Genomic DNA, 17,949 nt, shown 5'->3' on the forward strand with positions numbered 1-17,949 from the left:
TTTAGATAAAAATCCATTGTTCTCAGGTTACTTCAAGACAGATATAATATATGTAAGCTTGATAACACCCAAAGCAGAAACCCCATAGCTCCTCTAACCCTTGGAAAGTTGTTTTCCGTCCCACGAGTGGCTACACATGGTTAGTGGGACTGCCTGGCAACTTCGGATGCTGGGATAAAATCATCAGAAATTAGACGCGGTGGCCTTATATCTTCGTCATGTTGAAGTCTAAGACCTTCGTTAAGAAGACCCGATCGGGTGGGGTGATGAAGGTCGTACGTGAGCATTACCTGAGAGATGATATTTGGTGTGGAAGTGAAGTCTGCACTGAGTGCAAACAGGACTCCGCGGTGCTGCAGAGAGACGCGTGTATTGAGAGCAGTCTGTGTCCCTACCCTCACTATCTGGTTCCTGACACCAACATAGTGCTGCGTCAGGTAACAACCCTGGGTAGTTACTTTTCGAGATTTCCAAATGTGGACACATAAACGTTCCTCTCATTCTATTTTTTTTTTTTTTTACTTCAGATTGACGTGTTGGAAGATCCTGTGATTCGCAACGTGATAATCCTTCAGACTGTTCTTCAGGAGGTTCGTCATCGCAGTGCACCGGTTTATAAACGCCTGAAGGATATCATACATGAACAAGGAAGACACTTCTACACATTCACCAACGAACACCACAGGTAACGGGGAGGGGAAACAACAAGATCATATAAATGCACACTTGTGATATTTAGAAACGCACTGTTTAGAGTTCCTGCAAGTCTGTACCTAATTATGGGGTTCGATTAGTGCCAAAAAATGTTTGTGGCCACGGTAAATCTGTAAAGGTGGTGAACTTATAATATAACTTAATACTTGATTTATAGTTCTTTTATAAATTTCTACAATATTTTTCCGACATCTCCTAAGTGTTCAGTGGATATTTCCTCAAATGTTTACTCTGAGCCACCTCAGTGGCAGTGCACAGCAACACATAACTCAGTACTCCATCCATACAGCTAGAGAACGCTCTGGTCACTCAGGCACCTAATAGGATATGATTGGTAACTATATGACAGGTGGCTTTAGTGTTGCTGAAACTTTTAACTTTGCATTCTATAACTTAGTGATGGTCAACACATGCTTCTCAGCAGTTTTATATTTGGTATGCCTTAGCTTAATGGTCAGGGGGAAACCTGTTCAGACTACATTTCTGAATGTTCTTGACGATGATAACATTGTTTTTAAGCATATTTATTTGCTCTAATCTTTTCAGACTCTTTGTATCATTGTTCCTTATGTTTTATATTAAAACAATGGTACAGAACACTTTCCGTAATCTTGTTCAGTAGCCCTTGTTAGCCCTAAGAAGACAACAGCACCTGCCTGTTTTATGTACAATGAAAGTATGCAACTACTCGTCTAATTTAAGTACTTTCTTAAAACCTTAAACTTTTGCAACTTTTACTGATTCCTGGAGTTTTCTCAAAACTTTGTGGAGCTGCATTCTCAAACTTTTCCACATCGGTTCTAAAATAATTGCTAGAATGCAATAATTCTCACAGGGAGAATTTAAACTCTTGTGTTTCTAAATAGCATCCATGCTAAGCTGAACCTTGTGCTTGAATTCTGTTGACTCTCATATGTTTAATGCCTTATAGATGTTTAGATGTTAACCCTCCACTGCGAAGTACTTTGGTAGTTTTTACTACCGACTCCATGTTCTTGCAGAGAGACATTCATCGAACGTGAACCAGGGGAGAGCGCCAATGACCGTAATGATCGGGCGATCCGTGTGGCCGTCAAATGGTATAGCCAGCATTTGAAAACGGCAGAGTCGGGCTCAGATGGTCTCAAGGTGGTCCTCCTCACCAACGATCAAGGCAACAAGCTAAAAGCTGAAGAGAACGGCTTGGCGGTGTACAAATGTAAAGTGTATTCATCTCCCGTCCTCATGACAGTCTTGAAGATGAAGCGTGCTTGTACATGTCACTACATTTTTTTTTCTTTTACATTCTAGTTGATGAATACATCAAGAGTCTGATAGGGAACCCTGAGTTGGTGGATTGCTTGGCTTTGTCCAACGATGATAAGGTGGGCACAACTGTTTAGCTAGACACAGAAATAAATCTGGTTCCATACTGAAAGCATTATTTTCATCTTTGCCCTACTTTGCTTCCTGTTCTCCGTCAGAATGAGGTTACCAGCAGTAAAGTGTTGTTTCCGGAGCATCTCCCTCTGTCGAAGGTCCAGGCGGGAATCAAGTCTGGCTCATTTCTCCAGGGAACCTTCAGGGCCAGCAGGGACAACTATCTGGAGGCCACGGTTTTTGTCCAAGGAGAGGGGGAGGACAGCACAGAGGTGGGCATGGACTTGTCTTAGGAAATGTCCTGGAGTCCTGCTAATTTACTAACAAGACTCCAGATTTTGGAGTAAAGAATTAGTTTATTGGAGTCTAGAGCTCTACTTTAGAGAATAAAAAGCTATGTTTTGCTCTTTTCCTTGGCTCCAGGTTCTTATCCAGGGTCTTCAGAACCTCAACAGAGCAGTGCACCAGGATGTGGTTGCTGTGCAGCTGTTGCCAAAGAATCAGTGGGTGGCGCCGTCGTCAGTTGTGCTGCAGGACGACGGTGCGGCGAAGGACGATAACGTCGATGAGGACGAGGAGGAAAAAGTGGTGAATTTTTTTTATTTTTTATCAAGGGCCTTTCCAACATCTGTTTTTTCTTCTTTCTTTCTTTTTTATTTGGAAAGACATATTTCCATCACATTCATTATTACAGCATTAGTCATTCAAGGTCATAGATAAGGATGAGAGCAGAAAGTTCAAAACAATAAAAGAACTTAACAAAACTGGGGCACCACATCATCACATAGAAACAAAGAAAAGGGCAGGATGTCATAATTCACAAGTTGCCAAATTAAATCTGGTCTAATTGGTTTTACATACTCTGTCTATTTGATCCAGATCTTTCTTTTTTTAATTTGAAGGGAAATAGATATTTTCTCCATAACATAAATCTGATAGGCAATTTCAAACCTTTCAATAGCCGGTGGTTCTGCTTTTAACCATTTTCTCATGACAGATATTTTACCATCTGCCAATAGGACAGCCAGCACTGTTTTTGCTTTTCTTGGTCTAACAGTAAACTGCCCAAATACAAAGTTTCACATTTGAATAGAATGATTACAATATATATTTTAATATGTTTGTGGATATCTTCCCAGTAGTGTCTTGTTAACTGGGAATCCCAAAAAATATGGCAGTGGTCGGCTCCTTTAGACCCACAAAGTCTCCAAAACAAAAAGTACATGATTTGTTTAGGAATATAAATCCTGACTCTATCTGGGAGCTTAAACTTAAAAAGAGAATAGCATTCCGTCTATGTATGTCTGACTTTATTTTTGAATTTAGTGGGCCGTAGTTGATGTTGCAGTCTGGAGAGAAGTGAGACTGTGACAGCAAATGTTTGATAGACTCAACATCCCAATTTCAATTGTGCATGATCTTAATTGAAGATGGGGGGGTGTTAAATGTTAATCCTAGAGTTTTGTTTATATTAATTTCGCAACCAGAGACTAAACCAAACTCATCTGGCAATTGCATCAGTTTTGGGAGTGCCTGTGAGGGTTGTGTTATACTTATCAATAAATAGTCAGGCCCAGTTTCCCCGCACCTGTTTTATATCTGACCTCTGCCTCATCAATTGATTCATGGGTTCTATAAACAAGGCAAAGAGTAGCGGCGAGGCACAACAGCGTTGTCTTGTTTATCTTTCACGATAATGAAAGAATTGGTTATGAATGAATTGGTTACGTTCCCACTGATTTTAATTCTAGCCGTTGGTTTATTGGATAGCGCTGGCAAATGTTTTGGCTCCTCTCTTCTGCCTTCTCAATTTGCCCTTCCACGTCGTCCATTCTGGTATTCACTTTCACAATTTCTTCTAATTGCTTCTAATTGTTACTTAATTTCTTCATAATTCTCGCAGAATCAGTTCCGAGTCTGTCATTTATCGACCCTGCGCCTCCTTGTTTGGTAGCTTGAACCCGTTAGCTGCTAATTGTTGCTGTGTGTCCCGTGGTTACACTATATTCTGTGATCACCATATATTTTGACCGCAGGAGGCGCTGTTGCAATTTTATACCATACCTCGGCCTAACGCCGAAGGAAAAATAACAAAAAAGCCGAACAAAGAATAAGAAGTAAGATCTTACCGCTAATATCGTGACTATTATGGAAGTATGGACGGTGACAAAATATGATAGCTCTTATCAGATACCGTCTATATTTGGATAATAGTCACAATAGTAGTTGTAAGATGTTACTTTTTATTCTTTTGTACAGTACTTTGCCGCGATATGGCAAAGTACGGTTAAAACTGCAACAGCGCCTCCTGAGGTCACAATATATGATGGTCACCGAATATGGTATAACACCGGAAGTCCCCAGGAACATTGTTTTTAACAAATCCTCTTGTTCCTGTTTCTGTCTAGCTGACGGGACCATTGACTGAGACGGCCAGGAGGGCTACAGGAAAAGTGGTGGGAATCATCAAAAGGAACTGGAGGCCATTCTGTGGCATGCTGAATGTCTCCCAAATCAAAGAAGTATGTTTACCATTTTGCCTGTCCACATCTTAAAATATGAAGGTTGTAATTGCACAGGATTTCTACACAGTTTGGAAACTACTGGAAAAGTCTGAATTTTCACCACAATTCTGGAACAAACTTCCAGAAAACTGTAAAACAGCTGAAACACAGACTTCTGTAAAGTCTCGACTAAAAACCCACTTGTTTAGAGTTGCTTATGAAACGTAGTCAATTACGAATTTAAGGAAGGCGCTTGACTTAATGTAATGTTTTGATTGTTGATTCTATGTTGCATGACTTTGTGTTTTTGTGTTTGTTATGATGTAAAGCACTTTGAAATGCCTTGCTGCTGAAATGTGCTATACAAGTAAAATTTGATTTGATTTGATTTTGATTTAAATATTTCAAAGGTTTGGATATAGATTAAAAAATAAATACATTTAAAAAATTTTGATTTCCAAATGTTAGTTTGAAAGAGTTTAAAAGTTAAATATGATAACTGTGTATGAAACTTGATTATGCACCCTTCCCCCAAAGATGATTCTTTTTTCCTGTCCAACCTTCAGGCAGTGTATGTGTCTTACCATTATTTAATTTCCCTCTCCTCCCCCCAGTCCACCCGCCATCTTTTCACCCCGGCAGATCGCCATATCCCACGCATTCGCATCGAAACACGACAAGCCTCCACTCTTGCAGGTCAGAGGATTATGGTGGCCATTGATGGCTGGCCCAAAGACTCTAGATATCCAAATGTAAGTCCCATCACATTAATTTACCACAGCCCACAAAGAGCTGTAATTGACCCCTGCTAATTATTTGTGTGTTAGGGTCATTTTGTCCGCAGTCTGGGAGGCGCTGGTGAGAAGGACACCGAGGAGGAAGTCCTGCTTCTGGAGCACGATGTTCCTCATCAGGCCTTCTCTCAGGCCGTTCTCAGTTTCCTTCCCAAAATGCCGTGGAGCATCACACCAGAGGTAACATCTCCTGCAGCTGCACAAAGTATTGCACATTTATAAATGCGTGTGTATGGCGATGACATGTATGTGTTGTATAGGACATGGCACAGAGGCAGGACCTGAGGCATTTAACAGTGTGCAGTGTGGATCCTCCAGGATGTACAGATATAGATGATGCTCTGCACTGCAGGGAGCTGGAAAACGGGAAGCTTGAGGTGCTCATCAGTGACAGTACTAAGATATTTGTGTTATTGGGTGGTGTATTTTAATCACCTTGCAATGCGTTTCGCTGTAGGTAGGAGTTCACATCGCTGACGTCAGTCACTTTATCAGACCTGGCAATGCTCTGGACAAAGAGGCGGCTAACCGAGGGACCACCGTGTATTTATGTGGCAAAGTAAGACAATCAAAACTCGCATAGCTCCGTTTTAACCTTAAAAAAAGGTGCAAGATGGAGTTCAGTGTGTCTATTAAAAACGAAGAAAAAAAGCAGAACTTAAACATTTTTAGTCGCATGTATGATTTACGAATGATGCTTAGGATTATGTCATGACTCTATTTCTGCTTGAAAGCTGTGAGCAGTTTTTAATGTTGTTCCCCCACAGAGAATAGACATGGTTCCTGAGATGCTCAGCTCTAACCTTTGCTCTCTGCGGTCCAATGTGGAGAGGTGAGGATGAAACACACACGCACACACACTTAGAGCAACCTCCAAAGTTATTGACGCCTCAACACAACATTGTTGTTATTCATTCAGCCCTCAATGCCAATAGGACAGCATTTTGTTTCAGATAATCACTTGAGAGTTGGTGAAATCAGATTGAATTCCTCCCCAGTCAAAGCGAAAAGACGGAGGAAAATACTTTGAAATTATTTCAAATTCTGGTTTCTTGTTTTTCCGTCTGTCCACAGGTTTGCTTTTTCATGTATTTGGGAGTTGAACCACAAAGCAGAAATTTTGAAGACTCGGTTTACAAAAAGCGTCATTAACTCCAAGGTAAAAATATTGACTAGAAAATGCATAGTTTAAGTATATTTTTATGGTATTTGTGTCTAATTTCAACGATCAGTGCAATTATTCAGTTTTCCTTTTTGCTGCCGGATGTTTCTCAGGCGTCTCTCACTTACGCCGAGGCCCAGATGAGGATAGATGATGCCAGCAAGAATGACGACATCACTAAAAGCTTGAGGGGCCTCAACAAACTCGCAAAGATCCTCAAAAGGAAGAGGATAGAAAATGGGTAAGGAAATGATAATTAGTTATCAGAAAACCAATTTACAGATTGTTGAATGATTTGACTGCTTAGATAAGATATGATAGAAACGCTATGACTTTAAATGACTGAGTTTAAGTCTTACATACCGATTTCTATCCTCAGGGCCCTGACGCTGTCTTCCTTAGAGGTTCGGTTCCATATGGACAGTGAAACTCATGACCCCATTGACCTGCAGACTAAAGAACTCGTGTAAGCGACTTTCAAAATTCAGCCGAAACCCTTACAAGATGTCCGTTTTCTGTTTCTATCAGTATTCTAATCACTACTACTCGTCTTTCAGGGAGACAAACTCCATGGTGGAGGAGTTCATGTTGCTCGCCAATATTTCAGTTGCTCAGAAGATTTATGATGAATTTCCAGAGAGCGCTCTCCTGAGGAAGCATCCACCTCCCCCTCCGTCCAACTACGACATCCTGATCAAAGCTGCAAAGTCCAAGGTCGGTTGAATCCACGTGTCTCTAAAAAAGACTTTGAACGCATCGTTAAATACCCAAATTGATTCAAGCATTAATTCTGCTAATGAGCGGACCTAAACTTAATCTTTTTGTTTCCATGTTTGATCAGAACGTGATGATCCACACAGATTCGGCCAAAGCCCTGGCCGATTCCCTGGATGTGGCCAAAGTGGACGGCTTCCAGTATTTTAACACGCTCCTGCGTATTTTAGCCACTCGCTGCATGATGCAAGCCGTTTATTTTTGTTCTGGCATGGACAGCGACTTCCACCATTACGGTCTTGCCTCGCCCATTTACACTCACTTCACCTCCCCGATTAGGAGGTACGAAAATATCGATATACTTTGCAGAAATACTTTTGTCACAGAAAGAAAAAGTCCTGTACAGTTGACTTTGATTTATTTGTGTGACCTCTCTGCAGGTACGCTGACATCATTGTGCACCGCCTGCTGGCGGTGGCCATCGGAGCAGACAGCACCTACCCTGATTTGATGGACAAACACAAACAGTCAACCCTCTGCAACAACCTCAACTACAGACACAAAATGTCTCAGTACGCACAGAGAGCATCTGTGGCCTTCCACACTCAGGTATTCCACACCGTTGTTCTCTGCAGACATTCGTGACATAGTAAACATTCGTCTTCACTTGGTACTTGGAAAGCTGTATTTGAATTTGATCAAAGCATCCTTTCCCTTCCCTTACAGTTGTTCTTCAAGACCAGAGGAATTCTCAACGAGGAGGGATTCGTTCTGTTCGTGCGGAAGAACGCGATCATCGTTCTGATCCCGAAGTTCGGTCTGGAAGGAACCGTTTTCTTTGACTCCAAAGACAAAGCTTCTCCCAACCTCGTTTTTGACGAAGAGGTCCAGACACTTCAGTTCTTGTTTTGCTTCAGTTTTTTTCTTTTTCGTCAGAGAATAACTGTTAAAAATGTTTCCTATGTATTCGTATAAAGGGTCCCACTCTGAAGGTGGAGCAGCACACTTTCCACATATTTGACCAGGTGAAGGTCACCATCAGCCTGGACGACTCCAACATTCAGCACCAGAAGATCCGCATGGCTCTAACAGAACCTGTGGTAAGGACAACTTAAACACTGGTCCAAAGTATTTATCTTCTCTTTGTTTATTTATTATATATATAACAATTAAATGTCTCTCTTTGTCATCTTCAGGGTATGCATAAAGCATATTTGTAGATTTTAGTAGCATGTTTCCTTTAAAAAGAAAAATAATAACAAAACTGCTTAGTGTTTTGTTTGGAATTTGAGATCCACTTTAGGAACTATTGGTCCAGTTGAACGTGAATTGGAAGTTGGCTGTAAATCAAATGGGTAGCAAATTGCCCTTTTTGTGGATTTTTTTTAATGAGTATATTCAGTCAGTAAGTAAAAAATCAAAAGAACAGATCTGCAAAATATCAAACTCAATGAGATGTAGCAAGTCATCAGATGAAGCATGTACATTTAATATAAATCAGTGAGAAATCACTGCTTTAATTAGGCACTGAAATTAAATCTTGTCTTCTGATAGTAGAAAAAATGAAAGAGAAAATTGAGTTTTTCCAACTCAATGTTCTCTTTCATTTCTTATATTGACTTGGAAAATGATAAATTCCACACTTTTAAAGATGAAGTAGGAACTCTGGAAAACAAATACGACTCTGGTATTTAAGAGTCTATGTTGACATCTCTAAAGTTGGTCTTTTGTAATGGTTACTAACGACAGCTCAACTCGATTCTTGTGATGTTGACCCAAAAAAACCCGTAAAGCAGAATGTTTTTTTTTTATTAAGGTTTCTTTTTAATACCTGTTTTAAAATAAAATAAATCCTGCAGTGTTGAATCCGTCCACTTTGCAATTCAGCCGTCTTTCTGTTGTCAATGAGAAAAAATTCACCACTAAATATGGCACCTTCAGCGACAGCTTTGTGCAAGTCCTGATAAAACGCTATTTGCATTTTATGAAGCTCTGTTTCTTTTTATTTTTCTCCATATAGATTCCTGGTGTTAGTGTTTCTGTACCTGAAGCAGAACCACAAGCCAAGAAGCAAAAACTGGACCGCTGAGACGACCGTTGTAATTCACCCAGAAGATCCCGACTTTATTTTTAGTACTTATTGAAAGAGATTTGTTCTTGTGTTTACAGTCTAAACACGAGCAAATCTCTTCCCAGCAAATACGTCACTCGTTATAGTAAGTTCGACCCAGTGAAACGGACACTAGTGTATTTTTACTCTTCTTTTTGCTTAAAACATTTGCTGGTGCAAATAAAGCAGTGAATATGATAAATGTCACGTTAGTTTAACCTAAAACAAAAATGAGTTGGTGACATTTGCAGAGTGATATTGTTGCACTGTTTTTAATCTCATCACAGAACGGTTGATGTGTTCTGCGAAAAAACAGAACAACTCAAATGACATGTCGAGGCTAAAAAAAAAATAAATTAAGAGCTTAAGGCATTTTAATGTAAAAACCCTCATGTCAAAATGTTTCAAAATAAAAGGGATCCATTTTTTCCAACTCGATTAATTTGTGGCATTATTTGTTTTGCATTAGTTGTATTTATTGCAAAATTACAGTTGTGAACTACAGACCCTGATTTTAACAAGTATTGGTTATGCTGATAAGTTTTTTAAAAACGAAAGAGTTTTATAAAAAAAAAAATATAAATACAGTAGAAGTCTGGCACAGATTATAATTGAAATTCTGCCCATGGGCATCAATACAGCATTTAAATAAAAGATCATTCATGTGCAACATTAAGACACTTTTTCACAAAATTTCCCCAATTTTATCAAACCACTAAATCTTAATTTAAAAACTATTACAAAGAGTGAGATTTCAGTGGTTTACAAAATGACTGAAAAAAACCTGCAGCTCAACATTCCCTGTGATTATCCACAACAAGCAGAGCGTTTGCTTTCGGTCAGGTATTTGTTGCCCTGCAGTTTCATTCACAGCAAAACATTCTGGTAAATCTCAGCATTTCTAAACATAGTGTAAGTTTATTTGAATTTTATTGCAAAGTAATCATAGGCCTTCGTTGGAAGCGCGTCCCTTTAAACGTAGGAAATCAGGTGAGGCAGCGGGGAGAATAAAATGCCTAAAAGACACAAAGAAAACGATTATTAAAAGATGAAGAGCTCAAACAAAGGGGTCCGTGTGAATATTCAGGCAGTTCAGTTGTAGGTTGAAGTTTCAATGAAGCCTTCACTTGAGTATTTAGGCACAAGAACGTTTTCACAATACTAAAAAAAAATAAAGTTTATTTAAAAATATCTATCCATCTACCACCCCAAACTTCAGTTTATTTTCTTGGGATTTTACGCAATAGATCAACACAAAGTAGTGATAATTGTGGAATGGAAAGAAAATATGTGGAATTCAAAATCTTTTAAAGAATCTAAAAAGTGTGGCTCGCAGCTATATTCAGTCCCCTTTCTCTTGATACCTCAAGATCAAATTCTTTGTAACAGTCTTCTGGAGCTACCCAATCAGTTAAGTCCACTTGTGTGTAGTTTAATCCACTTGTGTGTAGTTTAATCTCAGCTGATGAAGACCAAAAAACATACATACAGCATTTATGCCAAACAAACTATAACTCCGTCTAGGGGACACTTAAAAGTCTATGTAACTGGTCAAATATGATCAATATCCATAGGATAAATGCATGCTGAAATAAATCTATTATCCTATCAAATATTGTGTCCAAGCACTTTTTGCAGTGCTGCATTCACTGACATTGAGAATTTCAGCTAGCTATAGTTTCCAGGTTTAGGGATTTCCGAACAAAATTTATAGTCAGGATGCCTTAAAAATAGGTTTAAATGTATCTAAATATAAAAGGTCTAGCTTGATCAAAGGTACAACCAATGATTAACCTCACCTTAACTTTACTGAGTCGGTTGACGGGAAACATTTCATCTACCAGGTTGGAACTGATGGACTCTTTGCTCTGGAAGTCTGAGCCGATGCCGTCGATGAGGCTAGCGGTGCCGGCTGAGATGGTGTTATAGCCACTGTCCACCTGCACAACAGTCAACATTTATTAAGAAGGAAGTCTTACATTGAAGCCTCACTGGAATACAAATGAAAATAAGGTTTTGTCAAGTTTCTCTCACTGACCTGCATGCCGGAGTCGTAGCGAAGGCTGCTTCCTTCTGCCAGGAGCGAAAGAAACATCTGAGAGCTTTCTGTTGCCGACGCATTTCCCATGCGAGAGCTAGTCAGGTGTTCTGAAGGGAATCCAACCTCCTCCTCATCCTCCTCCGGCATTTTTTTAAGCCCCACACTTTTTCCTTCTTCCATCGTCACAACCTCCATGGTATCCAGGTTAATTCTCTCAGGGGCAGCAGAGTGGCCGTCTGTCGCCAGCGGCGACGTTGGGTCTAGTTCCATGGCTGGGAGAGAAGATGAGGAAGAGGTAGGAGAGTGTTCTTCGGCCTCCCAGTCGTCTTGGAGCTTCGGGTTGAGGATTGGCGAGATCAGCGGAGGGGACGCCCAGTTGCGGACTCTGAGTCTGGCCTTGGGCCTGGAAGTGTTTTTGGTCTCGTGTTGGTGGTGGAGTTGGTGAGGGGAGCAGCTACGAATTGGGGAGCATCCTTCCACAAACGGACTCTCATTAGTGAGGGCAACGTCCGCACCCAGCGGACCTCCATGTGGGGTAAAGTTGCTGTGCTGTTTCTGCTCACCTGAAAAGATCCAGATCAGGGAGATTAAATCAACCTGGACCTATACAAGATCTTACAGTTTGGATTTTTTTTTTTGTACGATTTTTTAGCAATAGTGGCTTTTATTTTGATAGTGATCCGAAATGAAGGGGGCAGACGGAAGGGGGAAAGACATGCAGCAAAGGTACAGAGGACGGAGGTCCTAGCCTCTGTAACCACTTAGCCAAGCAACGCTCCACAGTTGAAAGCAGATTGTCTACCTGAGTCTGTGGGAGTCCGCACCACATCAACAAGGATAGGAGAAACAGTCGGCGAGGCGTGGCCAGCAGGAGATGACCTATCAGGAAACAGAGGGCTGCTGATGCTGCCCAGGCTACAGTCTCTGAAGCAGCCCTGCTTGATGGGACTCGACGAGAACTGGCCCTACAGTTCAGACATTTAAAATGAGCATTTGTTTAATTGTGCACGGCTTTTATCCTACAAATGTCTCCTCCTCATTAAATATTAAAAAACAACAATTTTCTAAAGGAGTCACGACGTACCGTAGAGGGAGTCTGGTCTGACCGGCCGCCGGCCAGAGGTGACAGACAGACAGATGTTAATGCTTCCCCTTCAACACCATCACCTGCGGCTCCAGCTCCACCTCTGTAGGGAGACGGCCCTTCGAGTCGGCCGTTGGCTCTGTCGGGGCTCGGCGGCGTGGAGCTGTCGGAGCTGCTGTAGCTGAAATGGCCGTCAAGGAAGAGCTTTCGCCTCAACGAGGAGGAACTGAGGCTCTCCTGTACGGCATCACAGGCCTCCTCGTAGCGGTAGTATTCTCCTGAGGTGAACAAACGTCACATGAAAATACGACAAAAGCTAAAGGAGATGCTACCGACTTCGATTTGAGTCAATAGAAGCTTACCGAGTAATTTCTCCAAATCAAACGCCAAAGGTAGTGAAAGAGTCGTCTGGCAACCAACTGTCAATAAAACAGACTAATTAGTCGTGTCAAGCAAAGCAAGCAGAAGGTAATTTAGAAATAAACGTTACAATGTAAATGATTAGTATCAAAATACTTAAACTCTTCTGTGATTTTATAGTTCCTTTCCTTTTAACTCCTAGTAAGTTAGTGCAAAAAAATTCTTATTAGGATTTTATTTTCCTGCTCAAAAAAACTAATTAATATTCAATAAACAAAGCCGTGCAACACCTGTAGAATAAGAATCTTTGAATTATTGTAACTAAAAAACTCAAAAGGACCTCACACTCATCACATTAAGAAAAACAAAAGGATAAATCATTTCTTCTTTCTGGCGTTTTGGTGTTGTCTATTTTTTTTGTTAAATTTTTTTTTTCTTTTTTACAGTTTATTCTCTTTAATAAGAACGGGAATGGGTCACCTATTCTGAAAATGCTTGCTGTAATTAGCAAAGTTCAATGAAGGGGTTTACCAGCAAGTTGTTTTTAAGTTTAAGTCATTGGATGTTTGTGGTTCTAGATTATGAAACGAAAAAAACAAAAGCAAAAAAGAAAAAAAAAAAACAACTTTGTAGAAGTTGTAACTTGTATCCAACTTCTTTGTTTAGATCTTAGTTTATTAGCATATTTCAGTGAACATTTTTCCCCAATTGTTTTGTTTTTCAATTTTTTAATGCCACACAAAAACCTCCCCAAGTGCCACATATTGCCAACTGGCTGCATTATTACATTTGAGAGTTAGAAAAATGATAATATTGGAATAAACAATGGTCAGCATTGTGTATAATGCACTATTTTAAAGATCCACAATCATTTGTACTGAAGTATGGAAGAGGAACAGGAGTACACTAATGGAAACAAATTCCTCCTTGAAAAAAATAGAGATTAGCTACAGTATATTTTAAATATTATAATTAATGTAAACTAACCTGAGATTTTTTCAGACTCCTCTGAGATCGCTTCAGAAAAAGGACCTAAAAAACACAAAAGTTGCATTAAAATAAATAAAAAGACAACTCACAACACAAATTTTCTGTAATGTTATTTACTTTTTTTGTACAGGTGAGTGGCTCTACGGGTTTCTGGTGCTGCCCAAGGGGAAGGCACAATGGCTCCTTTGGTGAAAAACTTCATTCGAAAATACAAAATATATAATTTCATAACCAGGGACTCATAAGTTTGAAAGCATATATTATAAGCACAGATGCATTATTTACCTGCTCAATAGCATTCTGACATTTTTCCTCAATGTCTGAATCCATCCTGAAATGAAGTAAAATAGAAACGTATAGAATAGATTTAAAATTATCTGAATTTTGTCCAGTTTTTTTTTCTTTCAGTTCTAGACAACTTATCTGATTTACTGCTTAACAACATATACCTCGTCTGGCTGAGGTAGAATGATTGCCGCTGGATTTCCTCTGGATCTATATGTACTGGTAGAAGACTGGCCATTTCATCAATAGACCAGTTAAACTTAGGTGGAGTCTGAAAAAGAGAGAGATAAGAAAGGCTACGTACTATACACTACTCAGCAAAGAAAAATGTGTGAATACACATTATTTGGCAGTACTCTTATCTCTTGAACATTTTCACCACAAACTGCAAAGTGTTTTATTAAGAGGTCATGTGACAGATCAATGGTAACTGTGAAGAGAAAAGAATACATGGCTATAATTTTTTGTGTCCGTTTTACAAATCTAAAAAAAAAAAAAAAAGTTAATGATAATACACTCCCTTAAATAGTCTGCAAATTAGTATATAGGTTCCATCTGGAGCTGCACAATATACTGCATCTCATGGACTGCTTTGCAATGATTGGTGGGATACTTTGTTTTCCGTGTCATGGATTTATGCCAATGTTACATTTGCGTGAGCACAAATGACCACACAGGATGTATATTTTTGGGAATGAGATGGAAGAATTGGGCTTTTGCGGTGTAATCCAAATCCAGACCTTATCCAATCTATGGAAACTGTGCCAAGATCTTAAAATTGCTTTTTACAGTTCCTCTCTACACCCAGTTGGACTGATCTTAAGCTTGTAGACATGCTAAGATGGTAGGGAAGTTCTCCAAAAAGACTTGAAGATGCACCTGCAGCGAAAGGTGCAGCTGCATTTTTCAAAGTTTTTTAAAATGTGGAAATACAAATATTCTTTTCCACCACTGTAGTGTTCTGGTGATGTATCACAAAGGATCCTAATACATTACATGGATGTTTGTAGTTATAGCATGACAAAATGTCACAAAGTTGCAAGTCTATGAATAATTTGGCAAGCAATTTACAGCAACAACGGTGCTTCTTATTTCCAATTAAAAACATACATCCAATCCAGTAGGTTTAACATTAGTAATAGGATCAATTTAAATCTTACAGCCTTGCAGGGCTTGGATCTGAAGACAGACGGACTGGGCACCAGAGGCTCCCTGAGGTGGTGGTAGTCATTGGGACTCTCAAAGGGATTTCTAATGGAAGGCCTGCCTGGAGTCTCTGGGGTGATCTGTACCTCGATATGATCCCCCATCTTAGCTGGAAACAACAAACATTTTTTGTTAGCAGAAAAGAAAACTAACGCTTCAAACACTACGCGTTTAAAAGAGAGATAGTCCAGTAAATCCAGTTCTTATTTTGTTATGAGGTTAGCTCGGTACCTTGGCTACGTTAAAAGGAACTTTGCGTACATACATTTAAAGGCATCACTTACAAAACCCAGATATACAAAACATTTTTTTTTTCTCAGTTGGTACTTACAATCGTTAAAAAGAACCGTCCTCGGCGAGTAAATCGACTGTCTTTATGAGACGAGTCAGTAGCACAGCTCTAGTAGGGAAACAGTTCAAACGTTTATTTCAATTTCCTCCACAAAACCTGCCAGCCAATAGAAATCTTACAGGATGTTTTCAGTAGCCAATGAAGAATTTAGTGTCGTCACTTCCTCCTCCTGGTTTCGATGCGGGAAGCTAGGTAGCTGTCTAGCTGCTAACGCGCCCCGTCGGTTATTTTGGTAGTTTTAATTGTACAATGTCATTTAAAAACGTATTAGGGCAAACAAAACTCTGACTGCATTGTTGAAATAATCTTGTTTTATATACTGTTAACAATTTGCCGTGCAGGACGTTGTGCGTTGGTTAGCTACTTGCTAGCAGTTTTAGCAGTAACTATGGCAAGTGCCGCAAATACAAACCTGAACGCAGTCCGGGAAACGATGGATGGTAAGTATAAAACCTTAACAGGCCGTGCGTCTAATTAGTTCAACAGAATATATGGGTCACATAAAGAGGAGATGGGGGAGTATACATTTTTTCTCTATTTAGTATAAAAATGCTTCCTTTTTTTCAAATTAGAATGTTATATTGAGTATGAAGTTTGATTTTTATCACCCGTTTCCTTTTTTTAATGTTGTGAGATGTGTTGTCACACATCAGTTTTAAGTAGGTGTAGCAATAAAACGTATGATTTTTTTTTTTTTTTTACATGAGCTGTAATAAAGTTGGTTTCGTACACATAAACATGTTCAAGCATTTAAGATTAATAGAATACTACTTGCTACCAGTTGAAGATTTATAAAACTTATCAGAAGTACAAAGAAACTATCTATTTTGTTACATAACCATCATTTGTCTATATATAGACATGAATAGTTTTAGTAGACATAAAACGTATTCATGTCTGAGTCTATATACCAAGGCTTGCTTAGTTTAAAAATGATGTTTCAGCTTTCATATTTTGATACCAATGATATCACAATGTCTACTTCATGAAGTGTATAGTCCTTAAACTGTTTATCCCCAAAATATTGATTTATTCTCAACATATTAACATTGCTCTTGGCATTTTTTTCCTTTAATGTCAACATTAATCCTAATTATCAAAACCAAGACAGAAAAACAAAACATTCATCCTTACCCAGCAATATGATGGTTTTTTGGGGGGAGGGTTTTTGCGTTACCTTTTAATATAAAATTCATCTCACCACCTTCTTTCTCCAACAGTCCTGCTTGAGATCTCAAGGTTGCTGAACACCGGCTTGGACATGGAGTCTCTGTCGATCTGTGTGCGACTGTGTGAGCAAGGGATTAACCCAGAAGCTCTGTCCGCAGTCATCAAAGAGCTGCGTAAGGCTTCGGAGACCCTCAAGGTATAAAATCACTTTTATTTTTTTGAAAAAATTGAATAATTTCAAGGAAAATTTGTGAATTAATAACATTTAAGTGCAAGTCTGGCATTCCCTTTTTGTTTTCCTTTATTCCAGCGTCTCTTTCCTATAATTTTCATTTATGTAACCTTGCATTACTCTAAATAATCCAAATCCCATCCCTTTAACCTTTTGAAGTGGTTACAAAGTATTCACTCATTTTATAAAGACCAATGACAGCCAAGGCTTCTTGCCTTCTATTTGAAGAAGCCTGTTGTTGAGATTCCTGCCTAAAACACACCAACATGTAGATTAACGTCAGAAGAATCCAGAAGGCTGTTGATTCTTGGGCACCATGGTGCCCCTTAGGGTTCCAACTGTCTTATTTCAAACAGTTAATTATGCAATTTGTTTATTATTTCCTCTTAGGTTTCTGAGAACTGCACAAACTGAGGATGAAAATAAAGATCTCATCACCCAACATTGGGATTATGGACTGTTCCCGACTCTGAGGTTGATTTGTTTTGGCACATTGTCATTTCCTCCGATTCTGCACTTTGATGTTTGGAGTTTTTTGTATAAAGAGGCACCAGCCTCAGTCTGCTGTGTTACTGGGCCTCTGCTGAAATGAGATCATCTGTCTCTCAAACGATCTGTGATGCATCACAGTTGGCAGGAACACCCATCCGTGATTCAAGAAAAAACACATTTACCATAAACTTGTGTTGCAGTTTTCATGTGCAAATTTTCACTTAATTTTTTCACATGTGTATGAATATTCATGTATTGTTAGATGTTGTACTTGTATATTTCTTTCACTGAAACAATATTCTTTCAACATTTTCAATACTTGTGATGAGTAAAAAAAAAAAAACAACAACCCTATAACAATGTAATATTTGTGACCACAA

At 39.3% G+C, this 17,949-nt stretch overlaps 3 protein-coding genes across 3 annotated transcripts; 2 read left to right on the plus strand and 1 right to left on the minus strand.

The window, feature by feature from the left end:
- The first annotated feature begins 104 nt into the window (after positions 1-104).
- Positions 105-9,795, plus strand: dis3 (DIS3 exosome endoribonuclease and 3'-5' exoribonuclease). Its single transcript, XM_032553401.1, has 21 exons — positions 105-437; positions 528-685; positions 1,716-1,912; positions 2,005-2,078; positions 2,178-2,345; positions 2,497-2,661; positions 4,482-4,595; positions 5,192-5,329; positions 5,405-5,551; positions 5,632-5,748; positions 5,829-5,930; positions 6,139-6,203; positions 6,446-6,530; positions 6,647-6,774; positions 6,913-6,999; positions 7,091-7,247; positions 7,375-7,589; positions 7,688-7,856; positions 7,974-8,132; positions 8,225-8,347; positions 9,268-9,795. The coding sequence occupies exons 1-21, from the start codon at positions 219-221 to the stop codon at positions 9,334-9,336; spliced, it is 2,856 nt and encodes a 951-aa protein (XP_032409292.1). The 5' UTR covers positions 105-218; the 3' UTR covers positions 9,337-9,795.
- bora (bora aurora kinase A activator) lies at positions 9,614-15,771 on the minus strand. The gene is made up of 12 exons (XM_032553403.1): positions 15,655-15,771; positions 15,278-15,432; positions 14,282-14,388; positions 14,118-14,163; positions 13,950-14,028; positions 13,830-13,874; positions 12,845-12,901; positions 12,483-12,760; positions 12,201-12,363; positions 11,396-11,961; positions 11,157-11,297; positions 9,614-10,373 (listed from the first exon to the last, which is right to left on the minus strand). Exons 2-12 carry the CDS (start codon positions 15,425-15,427, stop codon positions 10,344-10,346), a joined length of 1,662 nt encoding a protein of 553 aa, XP_032409294.1. The 5' UTR covers positions 15,428-15,432; positions 15,655-15,771; the 3' UTR covers positions 9,614-10,343.
- Positions 15,772-15,835: 64 nt separating this feature from the next.
- Positions 15,836-17,949, plus strand: mzt1 (mitotic spindle organizing protein 1). The gene is made up of 3 exons (XM_032553404.1): positions 15,836-16,115; positions 16,896-17,041; positions 17,468-17,949. Exons 1-3 carry the CDS (start codon positions 16,064-16,066, stop codon positions 17,489-17,491), a joined length of 222 nt encoding a protein of 73 aa, XP_032409295.1. The 5' UTR covers positions 15,836-16,063; the 3' UTR covers positions 17,492-17,949.

Source organism: Xiphophorus hellerii, chromosome 22, assembly GCF_003331165.1.
Source record: "Xiphophorus hellerii strain 12219 chromosome 22, Xiphophorus_hellerii-4.1, whole genome shotgun sequence".
NCBI classification, from domain to species: domain Eukaryota; kingdom Metazoa; phylum Chordata; class Actinopteri; order Cyprinodontiformes; family Poeciliidae; genus Xiphophorus; species Xiphophorus hellerii.

Excerpts from the sequence above, each read along its gene's own strand:
- dis3 (XM_032553401.1), top strand. The coding sequence starts at position 219 with ATGTTGAAGTCTAAGACCTTCGTTAAGAAGACCCGATCGGGTGGGGTG. Across the intron at positions 5,931-6,138 it reads CCGTGTATTTATGTGGCAAA|AGAATAGACATGGTTCCTGA; the intron begins GTAAGACAATCA and ends GTTCCCCCACAG. Across the intron at positions 7,248-7,374 it reads TCAAAGCTGCAAAGTCCAAG|AACGTGATGATCCACACAGA; the intron begins GTCGGTTGAATC and ends ATGTTTGATCAG.
- bora (XM_032553403.1), bottom strand. The coding sequence starts at position 15,427 with ATGGGGGATCATATCGAGGTACAGATCACCCCAGAGACTCCAGGCAGG. Across the intron at positions 14,389-15,277 it reads GATCCAAGCCCTGCAAGGCT|ACTCCACCTAAGTTTAACTG; the intron begins GTAAGATTTAAA and ends TCTCTTTTTCAG. Across the intron at positions 14,164-14,281 it reads TTCTACCTCAGCCAGACGAG|GATGGATTCAGACATTGAGG; the intron begins GTATATGTTGTT and ends ACTTCATTTCAG.
- mzt1 (XM_032553404.1), top strand. The coding sequence starts at position 16,064 with ATGGCAAGTGCCGCAAATACAAACCTGAACGCAGTCCGGGAAACGATG. Across the intron at positions 16,116-16,895 it reads AGTCCGGGAAACGATGGATG|TCCTGCTTGAGATCTCAAGG; the intron begins GTAAGTATAAAA and ends TTTCTCCAACAG. Across the intron at positions 17,042-17,467 it reads AGGCTTCGGAGACCCTCAAG|GTTTCTGAGAACTGCACAAA; the intron begins GTATAAAATCAC and ends ATTTCCTCTTAG.